The sequence below is a fragment of the Xyrauchen texanus genome, chromosome 35 (assembly GCF_025860055.1).
Source record: "Xyrauchen texanus isolate HMW12.3.18 chromosome 35, RBS_HiC_50CHRs, whole genome shotgun sequence".
In the NCBI taxonomy this organism is placed as follows: Eukaryota; Metazoa; Chordata; class Actinopteri; order Cypriniformes; family Catostomidae; genus Xyrauchen; species Xyrauchen texanus.
This window is the reverse complement of record NC_068310.1, coordinates 20,129,921-20,148,060: the sequence shown is the minus strand read 5'-3', so window position 1 is coordinate 20,148,060 and position 18,140 is coordinate 20,129,921. Positions and strand designations below refer to the sequence as shown.

The window sequence follows — 18,140 nt, the reverse complement described above, 5'->3', positions numbered from 1 at the left end:
GTTTATCTAGTATTGTAGCCTACATTTATTTTTCTACACACCTTTTTTGTCAGGGAAGTAGATTACCATCTCATTAAAATATCCATAGTGCACTTGTTCCAATGTTTACCTCTCATGCTGTTGCCAACAGACGGATCTGTTATGTACATTCTCTCGATTTCACTACACCATAGTGGAAAATGAAACCGTAACCGTGCCAACTGGCCTCGATCGGCACAGAATGGTACGGTTTTGCGATGAGAACTGTTCGGCCCGATGGTGGAAAAGTGGCTGTGGATTATTTTTTATACTTCCTTTTGGGCCTTCAAAGTTCTGGTCACCAATCACTTGCATTGTGAGGACCAACAGAGCTGAAATATCTCTTTAAAGGGATAGATCACCCAAAAATGTTAATCCTGTCTAATTTTTCTCCCTCATTTTGTTCCAACCCCAGATGACTTTCTGTCTTCTCTGGAACAAAATGTTAAGCAGAATGATTGCTTCAGTCACCACTGACTTCTATTGTATTGAAAAAGATGCAATGAAATGTTAGTTACACATGTAACTGTGGTTCTGTGAATTCCGGATGACCGCCAGAGGCAGTATAAACACTACTGGATTATCGCAGCGCCAGCCAGATAGGTCGAGAGAATATACCAACAAAGTCACATAGTGTGACGTATGCTTAGCCCTGGGGGTTATAAACCACAGCCGCTCAGCACTCTGCCTCGGTACGCCTTTCTCGCGAGGAAAGTTCACAGAACCATCCGGAATTCACAGAACCACAGTTACATGTGTAACTAATGTTCTGTTTCATTCCTACTGACTACCAGAGGCAGTATAAACACTGTTGGATGAGGAATGCCACTGACCTGTTGAAAAATTAAGGCCGCTGCTGACGAACTGCAGAACTCACGGCATGATGAGCAGCAACGTTGACCTTCTAAAACCTGGCAAACGTGCATGGGGAAGCCTAGGTAGCGGCAGTGCAGATGTCTGCCAAACGAAACTCCTCTAAAACAGCCCATGAAGATGAGATGGCCCTAGTGGAATGGCAAGTTAGCCCCTGGGGAAATGGTTACCTTGCTGCCTTATAAAGCCAATATAATAGTTTCCACTATCCAGTTTGACAACCTCTGCTTCGACACTGGAGCACCTTTCTTCACACCACCATAGCAGACAAATAACTGGTCTGACTGTCTAAATTGAGCAGTAGTGTCCACATAACACTTCAAGGCATGAACAGGACACAAAAGTTGAGCACTTGAATCAGACCCTGAAGAAGTCTGAAAAGAGGCCAGTTCAATGTGCTGGTTAATGAACTGAGGAAGAAGGACTTTTGGAAGAAAAGAAGGATTGGGTCGTAGGACCACCCCGGAGACATCCGGTAACCAACACAAGCACAATTCGCTTACAGACAGTGCGTGCAACTCACTGACTCGTTTCGCAGAAGCAATAGCAACAAAAAGGCAGTCTTTAAGGTTAAACATTTCATGTCAATGCTTTGCAAGGGCTCAAACTTGGATGAGCAAAGGAATGCAAGCACGAGTGTCAAATCCCACACAGGAAAGTGAGGATTCCGAGCAGGCTTAAGACGGCGTGCACCCTTCAGAAAACTGCAGACAAGACTGTGAGATCCAAGAGAAGATCCACCAATTTGAACATGATATGCAGAAATCGCAGCGACATACACTTTCAACGTGGAAGCCGCTTTGCCCTCCTCTAGTAAATGTTGAAGAAAACTTAAGATGCTCGGAATGTCACACGTTGCAGGATCGAGCCCTTGCTTGTCACACCATGCAGCTTCCAATGGGTAGCATAGATCTGTCATGTGGAAGAAGCCCTAGCATTGGAGATTGTGTGAATAACCGCAGGATTACAATGTTCCAGAGAAGGATTTAACCCAATGGCCAGACCCAAAGCTGCAGGCGAGCTGGATCCGGGTGCCAGACGCTGGCCTCCATCTGGGAGAGGAGGTCCTTCCTGGGGGGGAAGCTTCCATGGATTGCCTGACAGAAGTCTTGGCAACAAAGGAAACCATGGTCTGGCTGGCCATCGCGGTGCCATGAATAGCACTCTGTGCTTGCACAAGGAGATCCTGTGTAACGACTCCCATAACAGAGGGATAGGTGGGAACGCATATAGTAGGCAGTTTGGCCATTGTGAGACCTGGCCCAAGGGGCTGGACACTTCTGTCCTTGCGAACCATAGAAACAGTGAGTGGTCATCTCCGAAGCAAAAATATCCACCTCTGCTCTTCCAAATCATAGCCAGATCTCCTGCACAACATCTGGATGATGTCTCCATTCTCCTGGATGTACCCGATCCCTGGAAAGAGCATCCGCTGTCTGGTTGCATGCTCCTGAAATATGAGCTGCCTCAGTGAAGCGAGTCGCAGCTGGCACCATGTCAGGTTCTCGTACGTAAGCTGTAGAGACCTGCAGGATTTCGTGCCGCCCTGGTGGTTTAGATGGAACACTGTTGAGGTATTGTCAGACCGAATGAGATCATGGCGGCCTGCCAGGACTGGCATGAAATACTTTAAAGCCATGAGCACTGCACGTAGTTCCAGAAGGTTGATATGTTCTGTGGTCTTGGTCGGTGTCCAGCGCCCGCAAATACCCCTCTGGTTCCATGTTGCCCCCCACCCTGTGATGGAAGCATTGGTCGTGACCAACTCCCATCGAGAGGGAACAATACCCCTGGGCACTCCTGTCTTCAACAACTCCACCTGCCTCCACCACCTCAACCGCACGTAAGCAACGATGAGAAATTACAATCAGTCGATGGCGATGTCTGGTGGGATCTACTTGCAAACAGTTGTTCCACAACTGAAGTGGTCTGAGGTGGAGTAAACCCAGGGGAATCACCACTGTAGCAGCAGTTAACATCCCTATTAGTCATAGGACTACCTGGTACTGTAAAGACACACCCGGGTGAAAGCGAGCCAAGAGTTGTAGAATGTTCGTCACACGTTCTTGAGACAGGGAGGCAGACAATAGGCGGGAATTCAGGGTTATTCCTATGAACGTAGTGGTCTGTGTTGGATTCTTTTTCTCGTTCACAGAAAAACCCAACTTCTGCACATGTCTCAAAAGCAGTCTGGAGTCTTGCACAATCTGCTGTTTTGTGGGGGCACAAAGAAGCCAGTCGTCCAGATAAGGCATAATACGCATACCTCCCATCCAAAGAGGAGACAGAGCTGCGCTCACACACCTTTTGAAGACACGAGGAGCAAGGGAAAGACCGAAAGGTAGAACCTTGAACTGGTAGGCTTGATTCAGGAAACTGAAACGCAGAAACTTTCTGTGATGAACAGCAATTGGGATGTGAAAGTATGCATCTTTCAGGTCGACACTTCGTCAACCAATCGTCTGCTGCCACAGACCGAAGAACGGTCGGTTGTGCGCAGCATTCGAAAAGGAAGGACCTTCAGGGACAAATTCAGATGCCTCAAATTGAGAATTGGGTGGAAACCACCATCCTTCTTCGGAACAAGAAAATATGTTGAATAGAACCCCTCGTCCTGAACGAGGGGATGAACATTTTCTATAGCTCCCTTCTGTAACAGTGAACGAATTTCCAGAGAGAGGGCCATTGAACAAACTGCATTTTTGACAACCATAGGAACGATTCTTGAAAATCTGGGAGGCCGGCGTCAAAACTGTAGAGTATATCCCCTGATCAGAGTCGTCAAAACCCAAGGGTTTGCTGTGTTGGTCCTCCAGTACTCTATCTGTTCTATTGAAAAACGATCGACCGCCATCCTGAGTGTCTCATGCTTTATATGTGCGATGTTTAGTGGTTGCGGGGGTGCACTGACGGGGTCCTCCTGGCAATTGTCGGCCGAAAAATTCTAGCATTCTCAGTAGCCCGAGGACATTGAGGGGGCTGTGACTGAGGTGTAGCGTGCTGGTGGAAATATTGCTCCGGTGTGGCATAACGATGTCGGGTTGAACTGCTGGCATCCTAAAGGTAGGGTTGTGCTGTACCTGCGTCAGTTGACGAGTGGCCTCAGACAGCTTTACCCTCTTTTTCCAACAGTTCCAGGACATTAGGACCAAAAAGATGCCCGGGAACGAGTGGAAGATCTCTCAAGGTTTTCTTGCAGTCCTCAGGTAGCCGTGCTTGGGCAAGCCACACTTGGTGGCGGGCTGCCAGAAGCGTGGCTGCAAGACTACCTAGCTCGCGGGTTACGTGGCCCGTTGCCAAAAGAGCCATTTGCAGAAACTGTGAAATTGAGGGATCAACATTTGCTGGTTCTAGCGTACTGGTAGCAGCAAGTAGTAACTGACAGATTGTTTTCTGCACAAGTTATGTAAGCAACAGATTCGTATGCCTTTTTAGTAATGAATCTGTGCGACAACATTGCGCACTGGGACATCGCACATTCCCTCGTAGAGCTTCGTCAGGAGACACCACCAAAGCTGCAACAGGCTGCTCTATTTCTGGAGCACGACTCACCCCGATGGAATCTGCTTCAGCCATAGATGCTAATGTCCGAGCAATTTTGAGCGCCGTTTAGGCAGACCAGAACCAGTGAGGGCATTTGAAAACTCGGCCACAAAATCTTTACATGGTGGCATGGCAAAAGAAGTCGCAGCTGTGGCCTGCCTGAAAAAGACATTGGTTTGGGCAGATTGGACAGTTAACTCATCAAGTCCTAGACGAGCAAGAGCCATTCAAAGCACAGCCAAAGTATCATCAGAAGAGGGCTGGGCCTGTCCAGATGACTGAACTGACCCCCCACTCGACCCCTCTGTTGCTGGAAAACCAGCGAAAACTTCCTGAGGTGATGGTTGCGCCGCAACATCCACAGCATTCCTATGATTATGAAAAAAAAGAATCCGAAGCAATCATAGAAAGCACATCCAAGTCAGAATGATGTGAAAAACGAGCGGAATCAAGCGACTCTTCCCCAGTTCCACGATTCAGAACATTCTCATCCTCCTGTGTCATCTTCACAGGTGTAGCAGATGTGACCGGCTGAAGCGAGTGAAGCAGGCGCTTTCAGCTCCGCCATCTCTGAAGAAAGTACAGATACTGTACAGATATCTCGCTGCTCTTGTAAGCTGCACTTGACAGCGCAATATAAACAACCTATCTCAACCAGGCGAGAAAGCGAAAGAGGCAGATTGCTGAGCGGCTGTGGTATATAACCCCCAGGGCTCAGCATACGTCACTATGTGACTTTGTTGGTATATTCTCTCGACCTAACTGGCTGGCGCTGCGATAATTCAATAGTGTTTATACTGCCTCTGGCGGTCAGTAGGAATGAAACAGAACTAAATGGTGACTAACATTCTACCTAAAATTTCCTTTTGTATTCCACAGAAGAAAGAGAGGCATATAGGTTTGGAACACATAAATAATGAAAGAATTTTAGGATTAACTATCCCTTTAAGGAAACACTTTCACAGCAGTATGACAATACAGGAAGATCTGGATATTCTGAAGCAGTGACTTGATGGTATCTAGAATGTGCATACAGGCACTTGGTGCCACTTCTTCTGTCCTTAGAAGCCTTTGTCCTGTTACTCCTGTAGTTCTCAGCTGCCATGTTATGTAATGGTATACCGTTGTCTGCCAGAGCACATTCTCAGCCATTATGATATTGTTCAATGCCATTCATAGATATTTAGTATGTAAATATTATACTTAAAAAAAATATATATATATATATATTTTCCAGGCGTCATTGGGAAGATCACCCTTCAGATTCCTTTTTACCGGCCACACAGCGACCCGTGGGTCATCTGCATGTCCCAGCTAAACCTGATTATCGGCCCAGCACCCCCACAGGAATATGATGAGGTGCGAGAAAGGGAAGCTGAGAGAGAGCAGAAGAAACAGCTGCTCAAGTCACTTGAGGACAAATGGAAGGTACAAAGAAAGGGGTGTTGATCTGTACACTTGATCTGTGGACCGTAACTAGCATAGACCTAGTGAGGTAGTGTCCCAGATTATTTAGATTAGTGGCCAATCAAAACATGACTCATTCTTAAAATTTTACCATTGGTCCTCAACCCAAATGTTAAATAATTGGTTAAATTCTTGCTCATGCTATTTGAAATAGTACACTTGTTAATGTAGCTTTGTGTCAGGGAGGAGGACAGGGCCGGGTCATGATGCTGCACACCCAGTCCCTAAGGTATAAAGGTGACCGGAGGCGGCAGTTCGACAGATAGAGAGTTACGGGCAGCTGCCCTGTATGCATTTATGATTGTGTCTTTTTGTTTTATTAAAAGATTATTTATATTGTCAAGCCGGTTCTCGCCACCTCCTTTCCATTTTACTCTGTGTTACATGCTTGTTATAATAAATCTTGTAGAATATTGATCACGTCAGCCTAGGTGTATTAAACTGCTTTTTCTTAATCACTATAGAGGTGTAAGGAAAACGGCGTTCTCCTTTACATGACGTTTCAGAATGCCGCTTTATATAAAAATCCTGTAATAAACCGTTTTCTGAAGTGCATTTAAACATCACTGCTGCAGTGTGGGGACAATTAAAGCTGTGAAATGCATACAATTTATTTAATAAAATGTTTTTTCTTTAGAGTGAAAGTGAGCAGAAGGGAGAATCTTACTGGTATTCTGTCACAGCCTCTGTTGTCACTAGAATAGTTGAGAATATTGAGGTAATTTTCCTCATACACTCATTTTAATACTCTATTCTCACATTTACCTCACACTCATCTTGCATTATTTTTAATTGCAAAAATTAATATTCACCATGCTTCTCTGTGTTTTAATAGCTGAAAATTCAAGGTGTCCATTTGCGATTTGAAGATGATTTTTCCAACCCTGAAAAACCCTATGCCTTTGGCTTTTGTATCAAGAATGTATCTGCACAGAACTGCTCCAAAGAACCAGTGAGTTGTCAACCATATTATTTGAAATTTTTATGAAAGGATTCTTCATTTACATGTAACAGGAAAGGGAATCTCGATACTCACAGGCTCAGAAGCTTATTCGGCAAAAGGAGCTGGAAATCAATGAATTTAGTGTCTACTGGGACACAGAGTGCACCATGCTTGGAGATCTTCCCTCAGCTAAAGTACAGGTAGATGTCTGGACACACGGTAGCCCAAAGGCTAGTGCTTTTTTTATACTGAAGTCTTCCTCCAATCTTGTCTTTTACAGGAGTTGATGAGTATATGTATGCAGAGCCGTGAACATCAGTACATATTTGAGCCAGTGTGTGCCTCTGTGTTAGTGAGGAGGAATGCATCCAAGGAGCCATTAAGATCTCGTCAGACACCTCGCATTGAGGGCCAAGTGCAGCTGGAACCCCTCTCACTTCGACTGTCACAGGTAACGTATGGCAAAATGTTTGAATGTCCATGGAGTGATATAGAATACCTTTTGGCCTGTCTTTATCCAAAGAGTTTTTCCTCACCTCGTATATGCAGACCTTTCCTTTAATAAATGATGTGCATGTGTGCTGCCTTTGTTGTTAAATACTTTAACAAAATGTAAAAAAAAAAAAAAAAAAAAAACGTTTTTAAAATTAAATTCCCTTGGATTGCAGGTTCAGTATCAGCAGATCATTGCATTCCTTAAAGAGCTAGTCCGGCAAGAAATGGAGATGCTTTATCGAAAATGGAGACCTAAACTTCCCATCTCTGGAAAGTAATGAGATTTCCATTGGAAGCAAACCAAAATATGAACCAAAATCAGATTGAAATTGTCTTAATTGGTCATGTTGTTTATTAAACCTGAATATGGAAATCTTTTGTTTCACAATAGTATTGTATACTACTATAATATCTACTTTATTGTTGAAGTTCTCGGCAGTGGTGGATGTTTGCCATTAATGCCAACCTGAATGAGCTCAGGGAGCAGCGCCGACGGGGATGCTGGGATTTTGCTCTGCACAGGGCGCGTGATGCCAAACTCTATACTAGCTTGTATGTCCAGAAGCTTAAGGGAGTTACTTTGATTCCACAGGAGGAGGTAAGATTTATAGACTTACTGTATTTAAGGGTATTCACAACAAGTCTAAATTCTCACTCAAAGCTCAATGCTTTGAGTGCTTGTTGAGCTTAAAAAATATTCTGAAATCATGTTGATTTAAAAGTCTCCTTCATATGTCTAGAGTGATATGGAAAGGATCGAGGATGAACAGACACTGGAGGAGCTGCAGATTCTCAGGGAAACTGTTTATGTCTCTTTCCGCAAGCAGGAGGAAATTGCAGAGGCAAGCTCAGATGATTTATGTTTGAGCTGAATTATTGTTTCATTTTGAGATTTCCAAGAAGGTCATGCCTGATATTTAATACTGTGTTGCATAGTACTGAAGAAACATGGAGAAATTTGTTAAAATCAAAATAACATTCCACATCATTCTATTGTAAGTATTGATGTAAATTAATTGTCCCTCATATCCATTTAGAGTCTGCAAGAGCCCATGAATGAGACCCCAGCTTCCTCTCCCTCCATCTCCATCCCTAAAAGTGGGAGTTCTGGGATGATCCAGTACTTGCAGTCTTGGTTCCCAGGTTGGGGTGGCTGGTATGGGGGTGCTGAAAGAGGGCCAGACGGACAGCCAGTTTCAGATGATATTTTACCAGGCACTGAACAGTGGGAAATTCTTGGTTAGTATTCCAGTTGTGGTTAACTGAAAATTGGTTTATGATGATGATTTAAAAAATATCTCTGTGGATAATTTTGTTTTCAAAATGTTATTTTTATTCGTTTTTTAAATTACATTTTATGTAGAGCATTATGCTCTACAGCATTATGTGCCATGTGTAAGACACCCCTGTCTTTCAAACAGCTGAGACTGATGATCTCTTTGATCCTTTGGAGGATTCACAAACACTGAATACCTTTACAAGAAGGGATCATCTCTTTGCACGACTGAACTTTTTCCTCGAGAAAGCAGCTGTTACTCTTTACCATCAAGACAAAAAGAAACCTCTTTTGAGTGAGAGTGGTGTTATTCAGCTGGAGTTTTCAGGTGCAGCATGCCTCTGTTTATGTTTTACTTCATTTTGCAATAAAAGCTTAATTCTTTGTTTTTTTTTAACTTTGACATAATGGTTGATTAACAGGTGTGAACATTTGTGTTGAGTCTCTTCCTCGCTCTGAGTCCTCTTTACTCACTCTGAAACTTGGTGGGCTTTTTCTCCGTGACCTCACTACCCAAGGCTCCATCTTTCCTGTCCTTGTCTCACCAAAACCGGTTAGATTCTGCCCTTCAATATATAAAAAGTTACAGTGCAGAAATCTGCATGTGCTGCAAAATATCTGTGACAAAAGTATAAATGTTCCGCAGATGCATTTCTTGTTACTTCTGTTTATTTAAGGATAAAGTCGTTGTTGCTATCAGTCAACCTTGTGGCCAAACTAACAGCACAGAAACGAGCAGTCTGGGTAAGAGAGTAATACAGTAATCTAATGTCCTTAAACAATTATATAAACACATTTCTGAAGACTAAGAGAGAAAACAATATAATAAAGTTTTATTTAAATGGTTTTCAGCTTCTGATGTGGAGTCATCAGCACCTCCTGTCTTTGAGATGATTTATGAACGTAATCCAATAAGGAGCAAATTTGAGAGGAGACTGGAGGTCAATACCAGCCCTCTTAATATCATTTATAACCCCCAGGCTATCAAGAAAGTGGCTGAGTTTTTCTACAAAGGAAGGGTTCACACCTCAGGTGTGTATTGAGAATAAGGTAATACTTACATTTATTTGAATTGCTTTTGTGAAATATCAGTGGATAATGGGTTGGACTATTTCCAGGGTTTGGATATCAATCTGAGTTAGAGCTGAGGGTGGCTGAAGCAGCCAGGAGGCAATACAACAAGCTGAAAATGCAGACCAAGGCAGAAATCAGACAAACCATTGATCAGCTGCTAGTTGGAGAGTTCATTGTAAGGAGACAGCTTGTTTTAATTACAATAAATCACAGTCTCAATTAGATGTTCAGTCATATCTCTGATGTGGTTTTCCTTTCACAGGAGAACAGTAAGCACTGGACTATGAAATTAGATATATGTGCTCCTCAAGTCATATTTCCAGATGATTTTCAGTCTGAAGATCCAACACTAGTGGTGGTTGATCTTGGGCGTATTCTTCTTACTAATTCCCAAGGTAAATGCTTCTGGTCAAATAATTGTTTTTTTTAAGTTGCCTGTCATGTATTCTGATTTTATTGCAGTTTATTGCCACTGTTAACTATTTTATTTCTTTTCCCACAGAGGGTCATAAAACAAATCCTAAGACTTCTCAGATGGAAGGAGAGAGTGATGAAGAGTTTCAGACACCACTAGCAACACCTCCTGGGTCTCCACCACCAGAACAAGAGGTAGATGTCAAAGGTCTGGAAAGGTCCCATGATATTACCTGCCTTACGTCACCAGAAGGTACCCAAATTGTCAGCAGGAACCTATATGAGAAGTATTCTCTCTCTTTCAGTGACCTCCAAATCATGGTTGGTCATTATAAAGACAACTGGAAACATCTCCAGGAGAGTGAAGTAGGCCCTACTCATGTGGTTGAAAAATTCAATGTGCTACTACAGCTTGAGCAGAGACTGCGATACACATCAGACCCTCAGTTTCCAGGGGCTGTACTCTCAGGAACCCTACCAGACCTTAAAGTGCACATCAACCTGGAGAAAATGGCTGCCCTAAGAAGCTGTTTGGCTAGACTGGGTAGCTCAGGGGCAGATGGAGTTAAGGGTGACAAGAAGGGAGAGAATCTCAGATCTCCTGACCCTCTGACGCTTCGTCACGAGAAGATCTTTCAAAGTGAAGATAGTGAGTGGAAGCTCCAGGGTTCTGATAAAAGTCTTACCAAGAGTGTGATGACACTTGAGCAACATACTCGAGAGGTGCTTGTGGAATCCAGACTTCTTCTTTTAGAGTTTAATATCAATTACATGCAGCTTGGCATTGAAAGTGGAGGCCGGTATATTTCGGTTCTAAAAGTGTTTGGAACAAATGCACATTTCGTAAAGCGGCCTTATGATGCTATGGTTTCCCTCACAGTCCACGGACTTTACCTTGTGGACACATTGCAGACATATGGCTCTGATTTTGATTTGCTTGTTGCATCTCATAAACATCTAAGTTTCGATGTACCTACTGGGAGTCTTCGAGAAAGCCAGCCCACATCACCTGTCTCCTCCGATGGTAAATCTCCAGAAATGCCAGGTCTAAATAGGAACTCCTCAGATCTTGCCTTTGACAAAGCGTCTCCACGGGGCTCACCCTTGAGAGACCATGAGGCTCTCATTAAATTGGAATACCAGTTTGTAAGCTCAGACTGCCCCTCCATGAACTTGGACAGCTCTCTAAAGGTCACCTCCATGCAGGTCAACAACCTTGATATCATTCTTAACCCTGAAACCATAGTAGAGCTTTTGAAATTCCTCCAGCAGTCTTTTCCCAAAGAAGAAAACACTCCAACACAACAGCTAGCACCACTGCCTAATGGAGAAGACCATGAGGACACCTATCAGTCCACTTATGATCAGAATAAGGAGTTAACTGTAGAAATACACAGGTTAAACTTGCTGCTTTTGCGAACTGTTTCCACTGGAACTGTTTTGGGAGGTGAGAAGAAAGGCATTAAAATTGCTACAGCCAGTATAAATGGGACAAAAGTCAACATGTCAATGGGAAGTCGACTGGATATCAATGGCTCTCTAGGATGCATCCAGCTTGTAGACTTGACTCAGGAAGGTGGCAGAAGTCAGTTTGTGGTCAGTATTGGAAGTGTGGAAGACAGTTCCTCCACAGATGATGTGGCATTCTTTCCTAGCACTGCCATGTCTCCCTCTGATGCTTTGAGTTTTCACTTTTTAGAAAAATCTCAGGGAGAATGCTCTCTTCAGCTTCAAATGGCATCTTTGCACTATAGCCACTCTGCAAAGTTCCTGAAAGAACTCAGTTTATCGGCAAATGAGGTAGAGGACAACTTTCATTCTATGCTGAAGAATGCTGCTACAAAAGTCTCTACTGTATTGGCCACAAAAACAGCAGAGTACAGTGGTATGGTGTCTCTCTTTGAGACCCCATGCAAAAGATCCAGTAGGAAAAGTCAGTGTAACTGGACGATTGACCCTTTCGAGGATGAGGATTTCTCTGTCCCTGAAAAGGAACCAGGCTTAGATTCCTTTCTGGTAAAACTGACTCTTGACCTCAGTATAGAATCCCCTGTTGTGTCTATTCCTAGAAAGCCTGGTCACCCTGAGCTCCTTGTTGGACACTTGGGTAGTATAAGAATTCAAAATTGTATTGCAGGTCAGGACTCAGAAGGGGAGAAACTGCAGGTTAAGGTAAAGGATATAAGACTGTATTCAGTCAATACAAGTAACCTGGTGTTGAGGAAAGGAGCACGACTTACCAGCAGCTCCATGTCTGGTCCATCACCTTCTCATACCGGCAGCCTTAATGTGAATGAGCCACAATTTACACGCCATGACTTCTTTGACTACCTGAGCCAAGGAAAAGGTTAGTCTTAAGTTTAGCAAAGGTTAAATGGGAATTCAATAGTTTACAAAAATCTAGAGTTTGGGCAAACATGCCGCAAATTTCCCACTCATTATTTAGCTAATTTCATGCAAATGAGCGTTACTATTTGCCACAAATTTTTGCCAGAAGTTTGCAGCTCTCCACCGATTGTGGTAAACCTGCAGCAAACCTTTGGCAACAATGGACAGTTTGCCACTACTGTGAATATATAAGTGCAGACCATTTACTTTCTTATTTAAACATCTGTATTCTCCCTCTTTCAGCTTTTCACATTCTAAAAGATACCACCATCCAATTGACTGTTGAGAAAGTTCCTGTTGCTGAAAACTCGCAGTTTAACTTTTTGTCCTGTGAAGCGCCTTACCAAAGCACTGGGCTAATGAGAGTGGAAGGCAGATTTGTTAATGCTGTCCAGGTAAAGTTGTTCAAAATGCTATACATAACAGTTAATTAATTGTTTCTTATATCTAAACTTTCATGATATCATGTTTTCTCTCAGGTGTGTCTCTGCAAGCCTGTGTATGAGCAGGTTCTTCAGACTCTTGATAATCTCTCTTTTATCGAAGATGAGCGAGTAACGCCCAGTCAGCCCCCTACACCACCACCCCCCACACCTTCCTCTACAAAACCACACCGCTTCCCCGATCCACAGGGTGGGCTTTTTGCCCGGGACCCTCCTCATGTTGGCATTTCTTACTCCTCATTGTCATCTTCCCTTTCAGCAACACTTCCATTGCAGAATGAGAGCTCCACTCTCCAGCCTCCCTCTTTTACCCAATTGAGGGTCACCTTTAGAGTCTCTGAGCTGCAAGTGCAATTGAGTGGAGACCTCAGCCAGGGCTCTAAAGGCCTGGTCAGCCTGTGCTTCAAAGACCTGGAGGGAGATTTTACCAAAGATCATCCCCATTCAATGTCCATTCAACTAGCCCTTCACTCCCTGTTAATGGAAGACCTACTAGAGCCAAACACTGAATCAAAGTACAAACACCTCATGGTGTCCAGAGGTGCTCCAAAGCCCTCGACCTTCAGTCCTAAGGAATACTTGTCACATTCTTGCCCGATATCCTCCAATGTTCTTTGCCTAGAAATGCCACGCTCTCTTCCAGCACAATTTGAAGAGGCACAGAATGTCTTCCAGTTCTATCAGAGGCATCCCAGTACTCCATCTGCATCCATTCGGAAAAGCAAGACGGATGCAGAATGCCCAAGCACCCCTCCCCCGTCCCCATCCCGCCAGACTCCATCTCCGCACCCACGAGCAGACTTTGATGACACTTTGGTGCACATCAGTGTGCTCATGGTAGATAGACGGCATCCTGAGTTTAAGACACGGTATGGCAGTATCGGGCGTAGTGTTGATGTAGACTTCAACTGCCTCGATATTCTTATCACACTGCAAACCTGGGTTATGATTCTGGACTTTTTTGGCATTGGCTCTACTGCTAATAACCATGCTGTGAAAGTGCCTACCACAACACAGCCTACACCTGAACACTCACTACACAACACTACCCTCAATGATCTGGGAAATCTGTATCCAGAATATGAGGAAAGGGTCAATACTAAGCTAGATTTAAAGGTACAGTAAAAAAAATATGTGAGAAAGTGATAGATATAATTATTCAAACCCTGTTTAAATTTGGTATTAAGGTGGTGAATCTTGGGTGATCCGGTCACAAGTGGTTAAGCAAGACACATTTCTATTTACACCTTTACATTAAAATGCTTCTTAAATGTGTCTCCTGTGACCAATTATTTTCTGATTTCAAGGGGAGGGTCTCTGATGATAAAGCAAAAGCATATAAAAAGAGAGATAGCGCAACAAAAAGGCACACTGTTTCTCCACTGCTGTCCAGTAAGCATCAGGACTGATTAGCGCTTAAACCTCAAATGTGATGTGTTCACATATGTTTTTGACTACCTCTGTATGTGGTTTTCGTGAGCCAATCACAGAATGTTTTGGACCCTGTTTACACCTGTATTTCTGTCCACTTGTGATTGGATAACCCGAAAAACATCTTAATACCAGATGTAAATGAGTTTGTAAATTCTCCAGCAAACTAAATATGTAAATTATGGACCATATTTAAAAAAATGTTTTGTACTTTTTCCTTGACAGGTTCACTCTTTATCTTTGGTATTGAGAAAGAAGACCAGTGAGCTCGCTAAAGCTAGTGTCTCTAAATTGTTTACACATATGGAAATGATTGGTGCGTATGGGTTTTAGTAAATTTTATAACAATCAAATTTCAAGAGCACTTCGTTGAATGATGTAATAGTTGTATTTGATATATTTTAGGAAACTGATTTTGTTTTTTTCTGAAAATTGGCTCTTGTATATTTATATAATGTGTGTGTCATTCACTCAGATGGAGATTTGGCATTGCAAGGGAGTCTGGGAAGTTTGTCACTGAGTGATTTGACACCTCAAGGTGATCTATACAGGGAGCGTTTCACAACACGTGGTGGAGAGGCTCTTGTCTACGACATACACATGTATGTTCTCATCTATCAGCCGATTCCTCAGTTTGATATAGTTATGCATTACACATGGCAAGTGCCATTCATGCGTTGATTGGTCTGACATTGGCCGGTTTGTCAATGATTTTTGTTTTGAAATTGACTGTCTTTACTCTAGGTATGGAGAGTCTGACCCATACCTGATGCGGGAATATGATATGAAGGTGTCTGTTAAGATGGCATCAGTACATTATGTCCATACCCAGCGCTTCCAGGCCGAGGTGGTGGCCTTCATCCAGCACTTCACACAGCTACAGGATGTCTTAGGCAGACAGAGAGCAGCCATTGAGGGTCAGGCTGTAAGTGGGCTGTTTTAACAGTTTATTTAAGGTTAACCTTTGGAATGCATAATTTTAAATGTTAAGATAGAATCCTTTTTGCCCGTCCTCATGTACTTTTCTACAAGACAGCATAAATGATGCATGTAACCCAGGGAAAACAGGTCAGGCAGTGCTGCTCAGACAACTGCTAGGCATATGGGTGATCAGCTGGTTGCCCTAAATCCTTCTCTGCAGAGACAAGATAGACACAAGGAGATGTCAGCTCCCATTTCTTTCAGACTGGAGACACTGATGATGGAGCTGCAAACTGAGCTGTTGTCCAGGATCTCAATGTTCAATGAAAGTGATGTTGCTTTTACACTTGGTGTAGACCCAGATTCAATTGACCATGATAAGTTCGAAGGTTGTCTTTGGATCTCTAGTGTGCACCAAGGAGCTTCAAATGAGTCTATTAAAAGTTTTGCAGCTGAACTACTTTTGATTATGTATGTGGAAAACCTGCTATTATGTCACGGAAAACCTAGAAATATCAGGGAATTGTAAAATTGTTTTAAAAAAAATGTAAGGCTTCGCGGACTACCACCCCTGGAGTTTGTGAGTTTGAATCCCAGGACGTGCTGAGTGACTCCAGCCAGGTCTTCTAAGCAACCAAATTGGCCCGGTTGCTAGGGAGGGTAGAGTCACATGTGGTAACCTTCTCGTGGTCTCAGTAATGTGGTTCGCTCTCGGTGGGACGCGGGGCGAGTTGTGCGTGGATGCCGCGGTGGATGGCGTGAAGCCTCCACACGTGCTACGTACTTTTGCGTCTGTTCATTTCGGGTAATTGTTCGAAATGGTCCACAAATCAGTCTGTATCAGAAATCACAACTGATTGGAAAAGTCACGGAAATTAATTTGTCAAAAAGAGTTTGCATGTTGTTGTTCACCAGTAGCTAGGTATTAACACTAAACAACAAATAAAGTGAACACTGTTCTCCATTTCTAACTTGAGGTTTTGTAAGCTTTGTTGCAGTTTAACAGTGATAATATGCTTGTGACTAAAGCATTTTGCTAATGTACCAGGGTTCAGTACAACACAGTATGAATGCAGACCAGTGTTGGCAAGGGCTTAAAATCTAATTTGTTTTTATACTCAAGCAAACATACAAATGTAAAAAGGACAATTCTTTAGTGGTTCTGCACTGAATTTGACCAAGCTTTATCAACAGTGGACAATATAAAAAGGCCATATGTTATGCAGTATCCATTCATATATTATCTCCTAAATAACCATTAAGAAAGACAAGTATAGGTGGTTGATTATGCTAGTACTTGTTAGGCTCTTTGTCCATGTGAGGTTTCATTTATTTCTAAGCAGTCTTGTCACTGTAGTAGTGTCCTTTTAAAGGGGATTATTTTAATTCTGTTCCTACTTTACAGGTGAGTGAGCACCCACAGCGAGCTGCTCGAGTGCTGCTGGACGTCGAGGCAGGTGCTCCAGTCCTCTTGATCCCAGAGAGCTCCCGCTCCAAACGCCTCATAGTGGCCAATCTGGGCCAACTCAGAGTGTGTAACAGCTTCCTGCCCGCTGGCACTCATGGCACATTCTCTCTCAGAGACAAGGTAGAGAAACTTACCATGGCACATACATTTTTGCCCTCTCTTGGGAATCCTGCCATTCTCATATACAGTACTCCGCCGCTCTGCATCTGTGTGAGGCATTTAACCTGTTAACTGTCCTTGGCCTACTGGTGGGCCATTTGGTGTTTTTAACTTCACTGCACTACTGTTTTGTGATAGAAATTATATAGCAACAGAATTATATTATATTGTGACATGATTATTGTAGTTGTAAGGAGTTGTGACCTTTATTAGGAATAGTAAATGCACAAATTTACGATCATGTAATCTCCAATTTTCATGCTAAAATTTCATGTCATAGATTTTGTCCAAAAATATTAAAATATAATGAAATAACTGTCTCTGTCTGTTTGGGTCAGTTGGTGAATGGAGATTTCAAAATGTGAAACAACTTGGGAAAAGATGTGTAAGACTTTTCACACTATTCTTATCCCTTTCCTCCTAAAATTAAAATGATGTCATCTTTTAATCACCCTCATGTTGTTCCAACCCCGTATGAAGGGAATAAAATTAGCAGCTTCCAAATGTGGGTGTTTTGTGCAAATCGGAGGGTAATTTTGCTCATCTACCAGCCACTGTTGTTGGTGACCTATAAGACGTCTCGGAGTGACGTACAACAAGAGATGCCGTAATACACAAAAAAGCATTATATTTTGAAGAACAGATGAAAGAAAACCGTCAGTGCAAGTGTCCAATTCGCTGTGTGTTCAGAGGTTTCTTGGCTCTCACAAGAGCGCGAGTGTGTCTCGCAGAATGCGTATATGATAAAATCTGAACATTTTAACATATTTATATTTAAATAATTTTTAATAATTTACTAACCAATTGCATATATATAATTGCAAACCAAGGTCTTTTGGACAAAGTACAAAGGAAATATATTTGATTATATCTAAATGTTTTTAATATACCATGTACTATAATTCATTACAAAATATTATTTTATGAAAAATAAAAGCGGCTGGTAAAATTGGGCATTCACCCACCACTGTGGCTGGTGGGCAAATAAGTTAATTTCACACCCTGCCCATATGACTTAAGTTCTTCTATAGAACACAAAAGGATATGTTTGACAAAAGGTTAGACACCATTCACTTTCATTGCATCTTTTTTTCCATACTATAAAAGTGAATGGTGACTAAGACTAACATTTGGTCTAGCATATCCTTTTGTGTTCTAGAGAAGAAAGTAAGTCATAAGGGAAGGGTGTGAAATGAACTTCTTATCTTCATATGTCTTCTCTTGTGT

General features: G+C 42.7%; 1 protein-coding gene across 1 annotated transcript in view; it reads left to right on the top strand.

The window, feature by feature from the left end:
- LOC127628672 (intermembrane lipid transfer protein VPS13D-like) overlaps positions 1 to 18,140 on the top strand; it is a 72,926-nt gene that overhangs the window by 3,313 nt on the left and 51,473 nt on the right. Inside the window, exons 4-25 of the mRNA XM_052105456.1 lie at positions 5,672 to 5,862; positions 6,539 to 6,619; positions 6,737 to 6,853; positions 6,940 to 7,044; positions 7,125 to 7,295; positions 7,513 to 7,613; positions 7,769 to 7,937; positions 8,080 to 8,181; positions 8,377 to 8,578; positions 8,761 to 8,943; positions 9,038 to 9,168; positions 9,293 to 9,359; positions 9,468 to 9,647; positions 9,734 to 9,864; positions 9,952 to 10,084; positions 10,192 to 12,450; positions 12,735 to 12,886; positions 12,971 to 14,050; positions 14,591 to 14,681; positions 14,841 to 14,967; positions 15,110 to 15,290; positions 16,692 to 16,874. Of these exons, the coding sequence (XP_051961416.1) occupies positions 5,672 to 5,862; positions 6,539 to 6,619; positions 6,737 to 6,853; positions 6,940 to 7,044; positions 7,125 to 7,295; positions 7,513 to 7,613; positions 7,769 to 7,937; positions 8,080 to 8,181; positions 8,377 to 8,578; positions 8,761 to 8,943; positions 9,038 to 9,168; positions 9,293 to 9,359; positions 9,468 to 9,647; positions 9,734 to 9,864; positions 9,952 to 10,084; positions 10,192 to 12,450; positions 12,735 to 12,886; positions 12,971 to 14,050; positions 14,591 to 14,681; positions 14,841 to 14,967; positions 15,110 to 15,290; positions 16,692 to 16,874 (6,137 nt within the window). The remainder of the gene's footprint in view (positions 1 to 5,671; positions 5,863 to 6,538; positions 6,620 to 6,736; positions 6,854 to 6,939; positions 7,045 to 7,124; positions 7,296 to 7,512; positions 7,614 to 7,768; positions 7,938 to 8,079; positions 8,182 to 8,376; positions 8,579 to 8,760; positions 8,944 to 9,037; positions 9,169 to 9,292; positions 9,360 to 9,467; positions 9,648 to 9,733; positions 9,865 to 9,951; positions 10,085 to 10,191; positions 12,451 to 12,734; positions 12,887 to 12,970; positions 14,051 to 14,590; positions 14,682 to 14,840; positions 14,968 to 15,109; positions 15,291 to 16,691; positions 16,875 to 18,140) is intronic.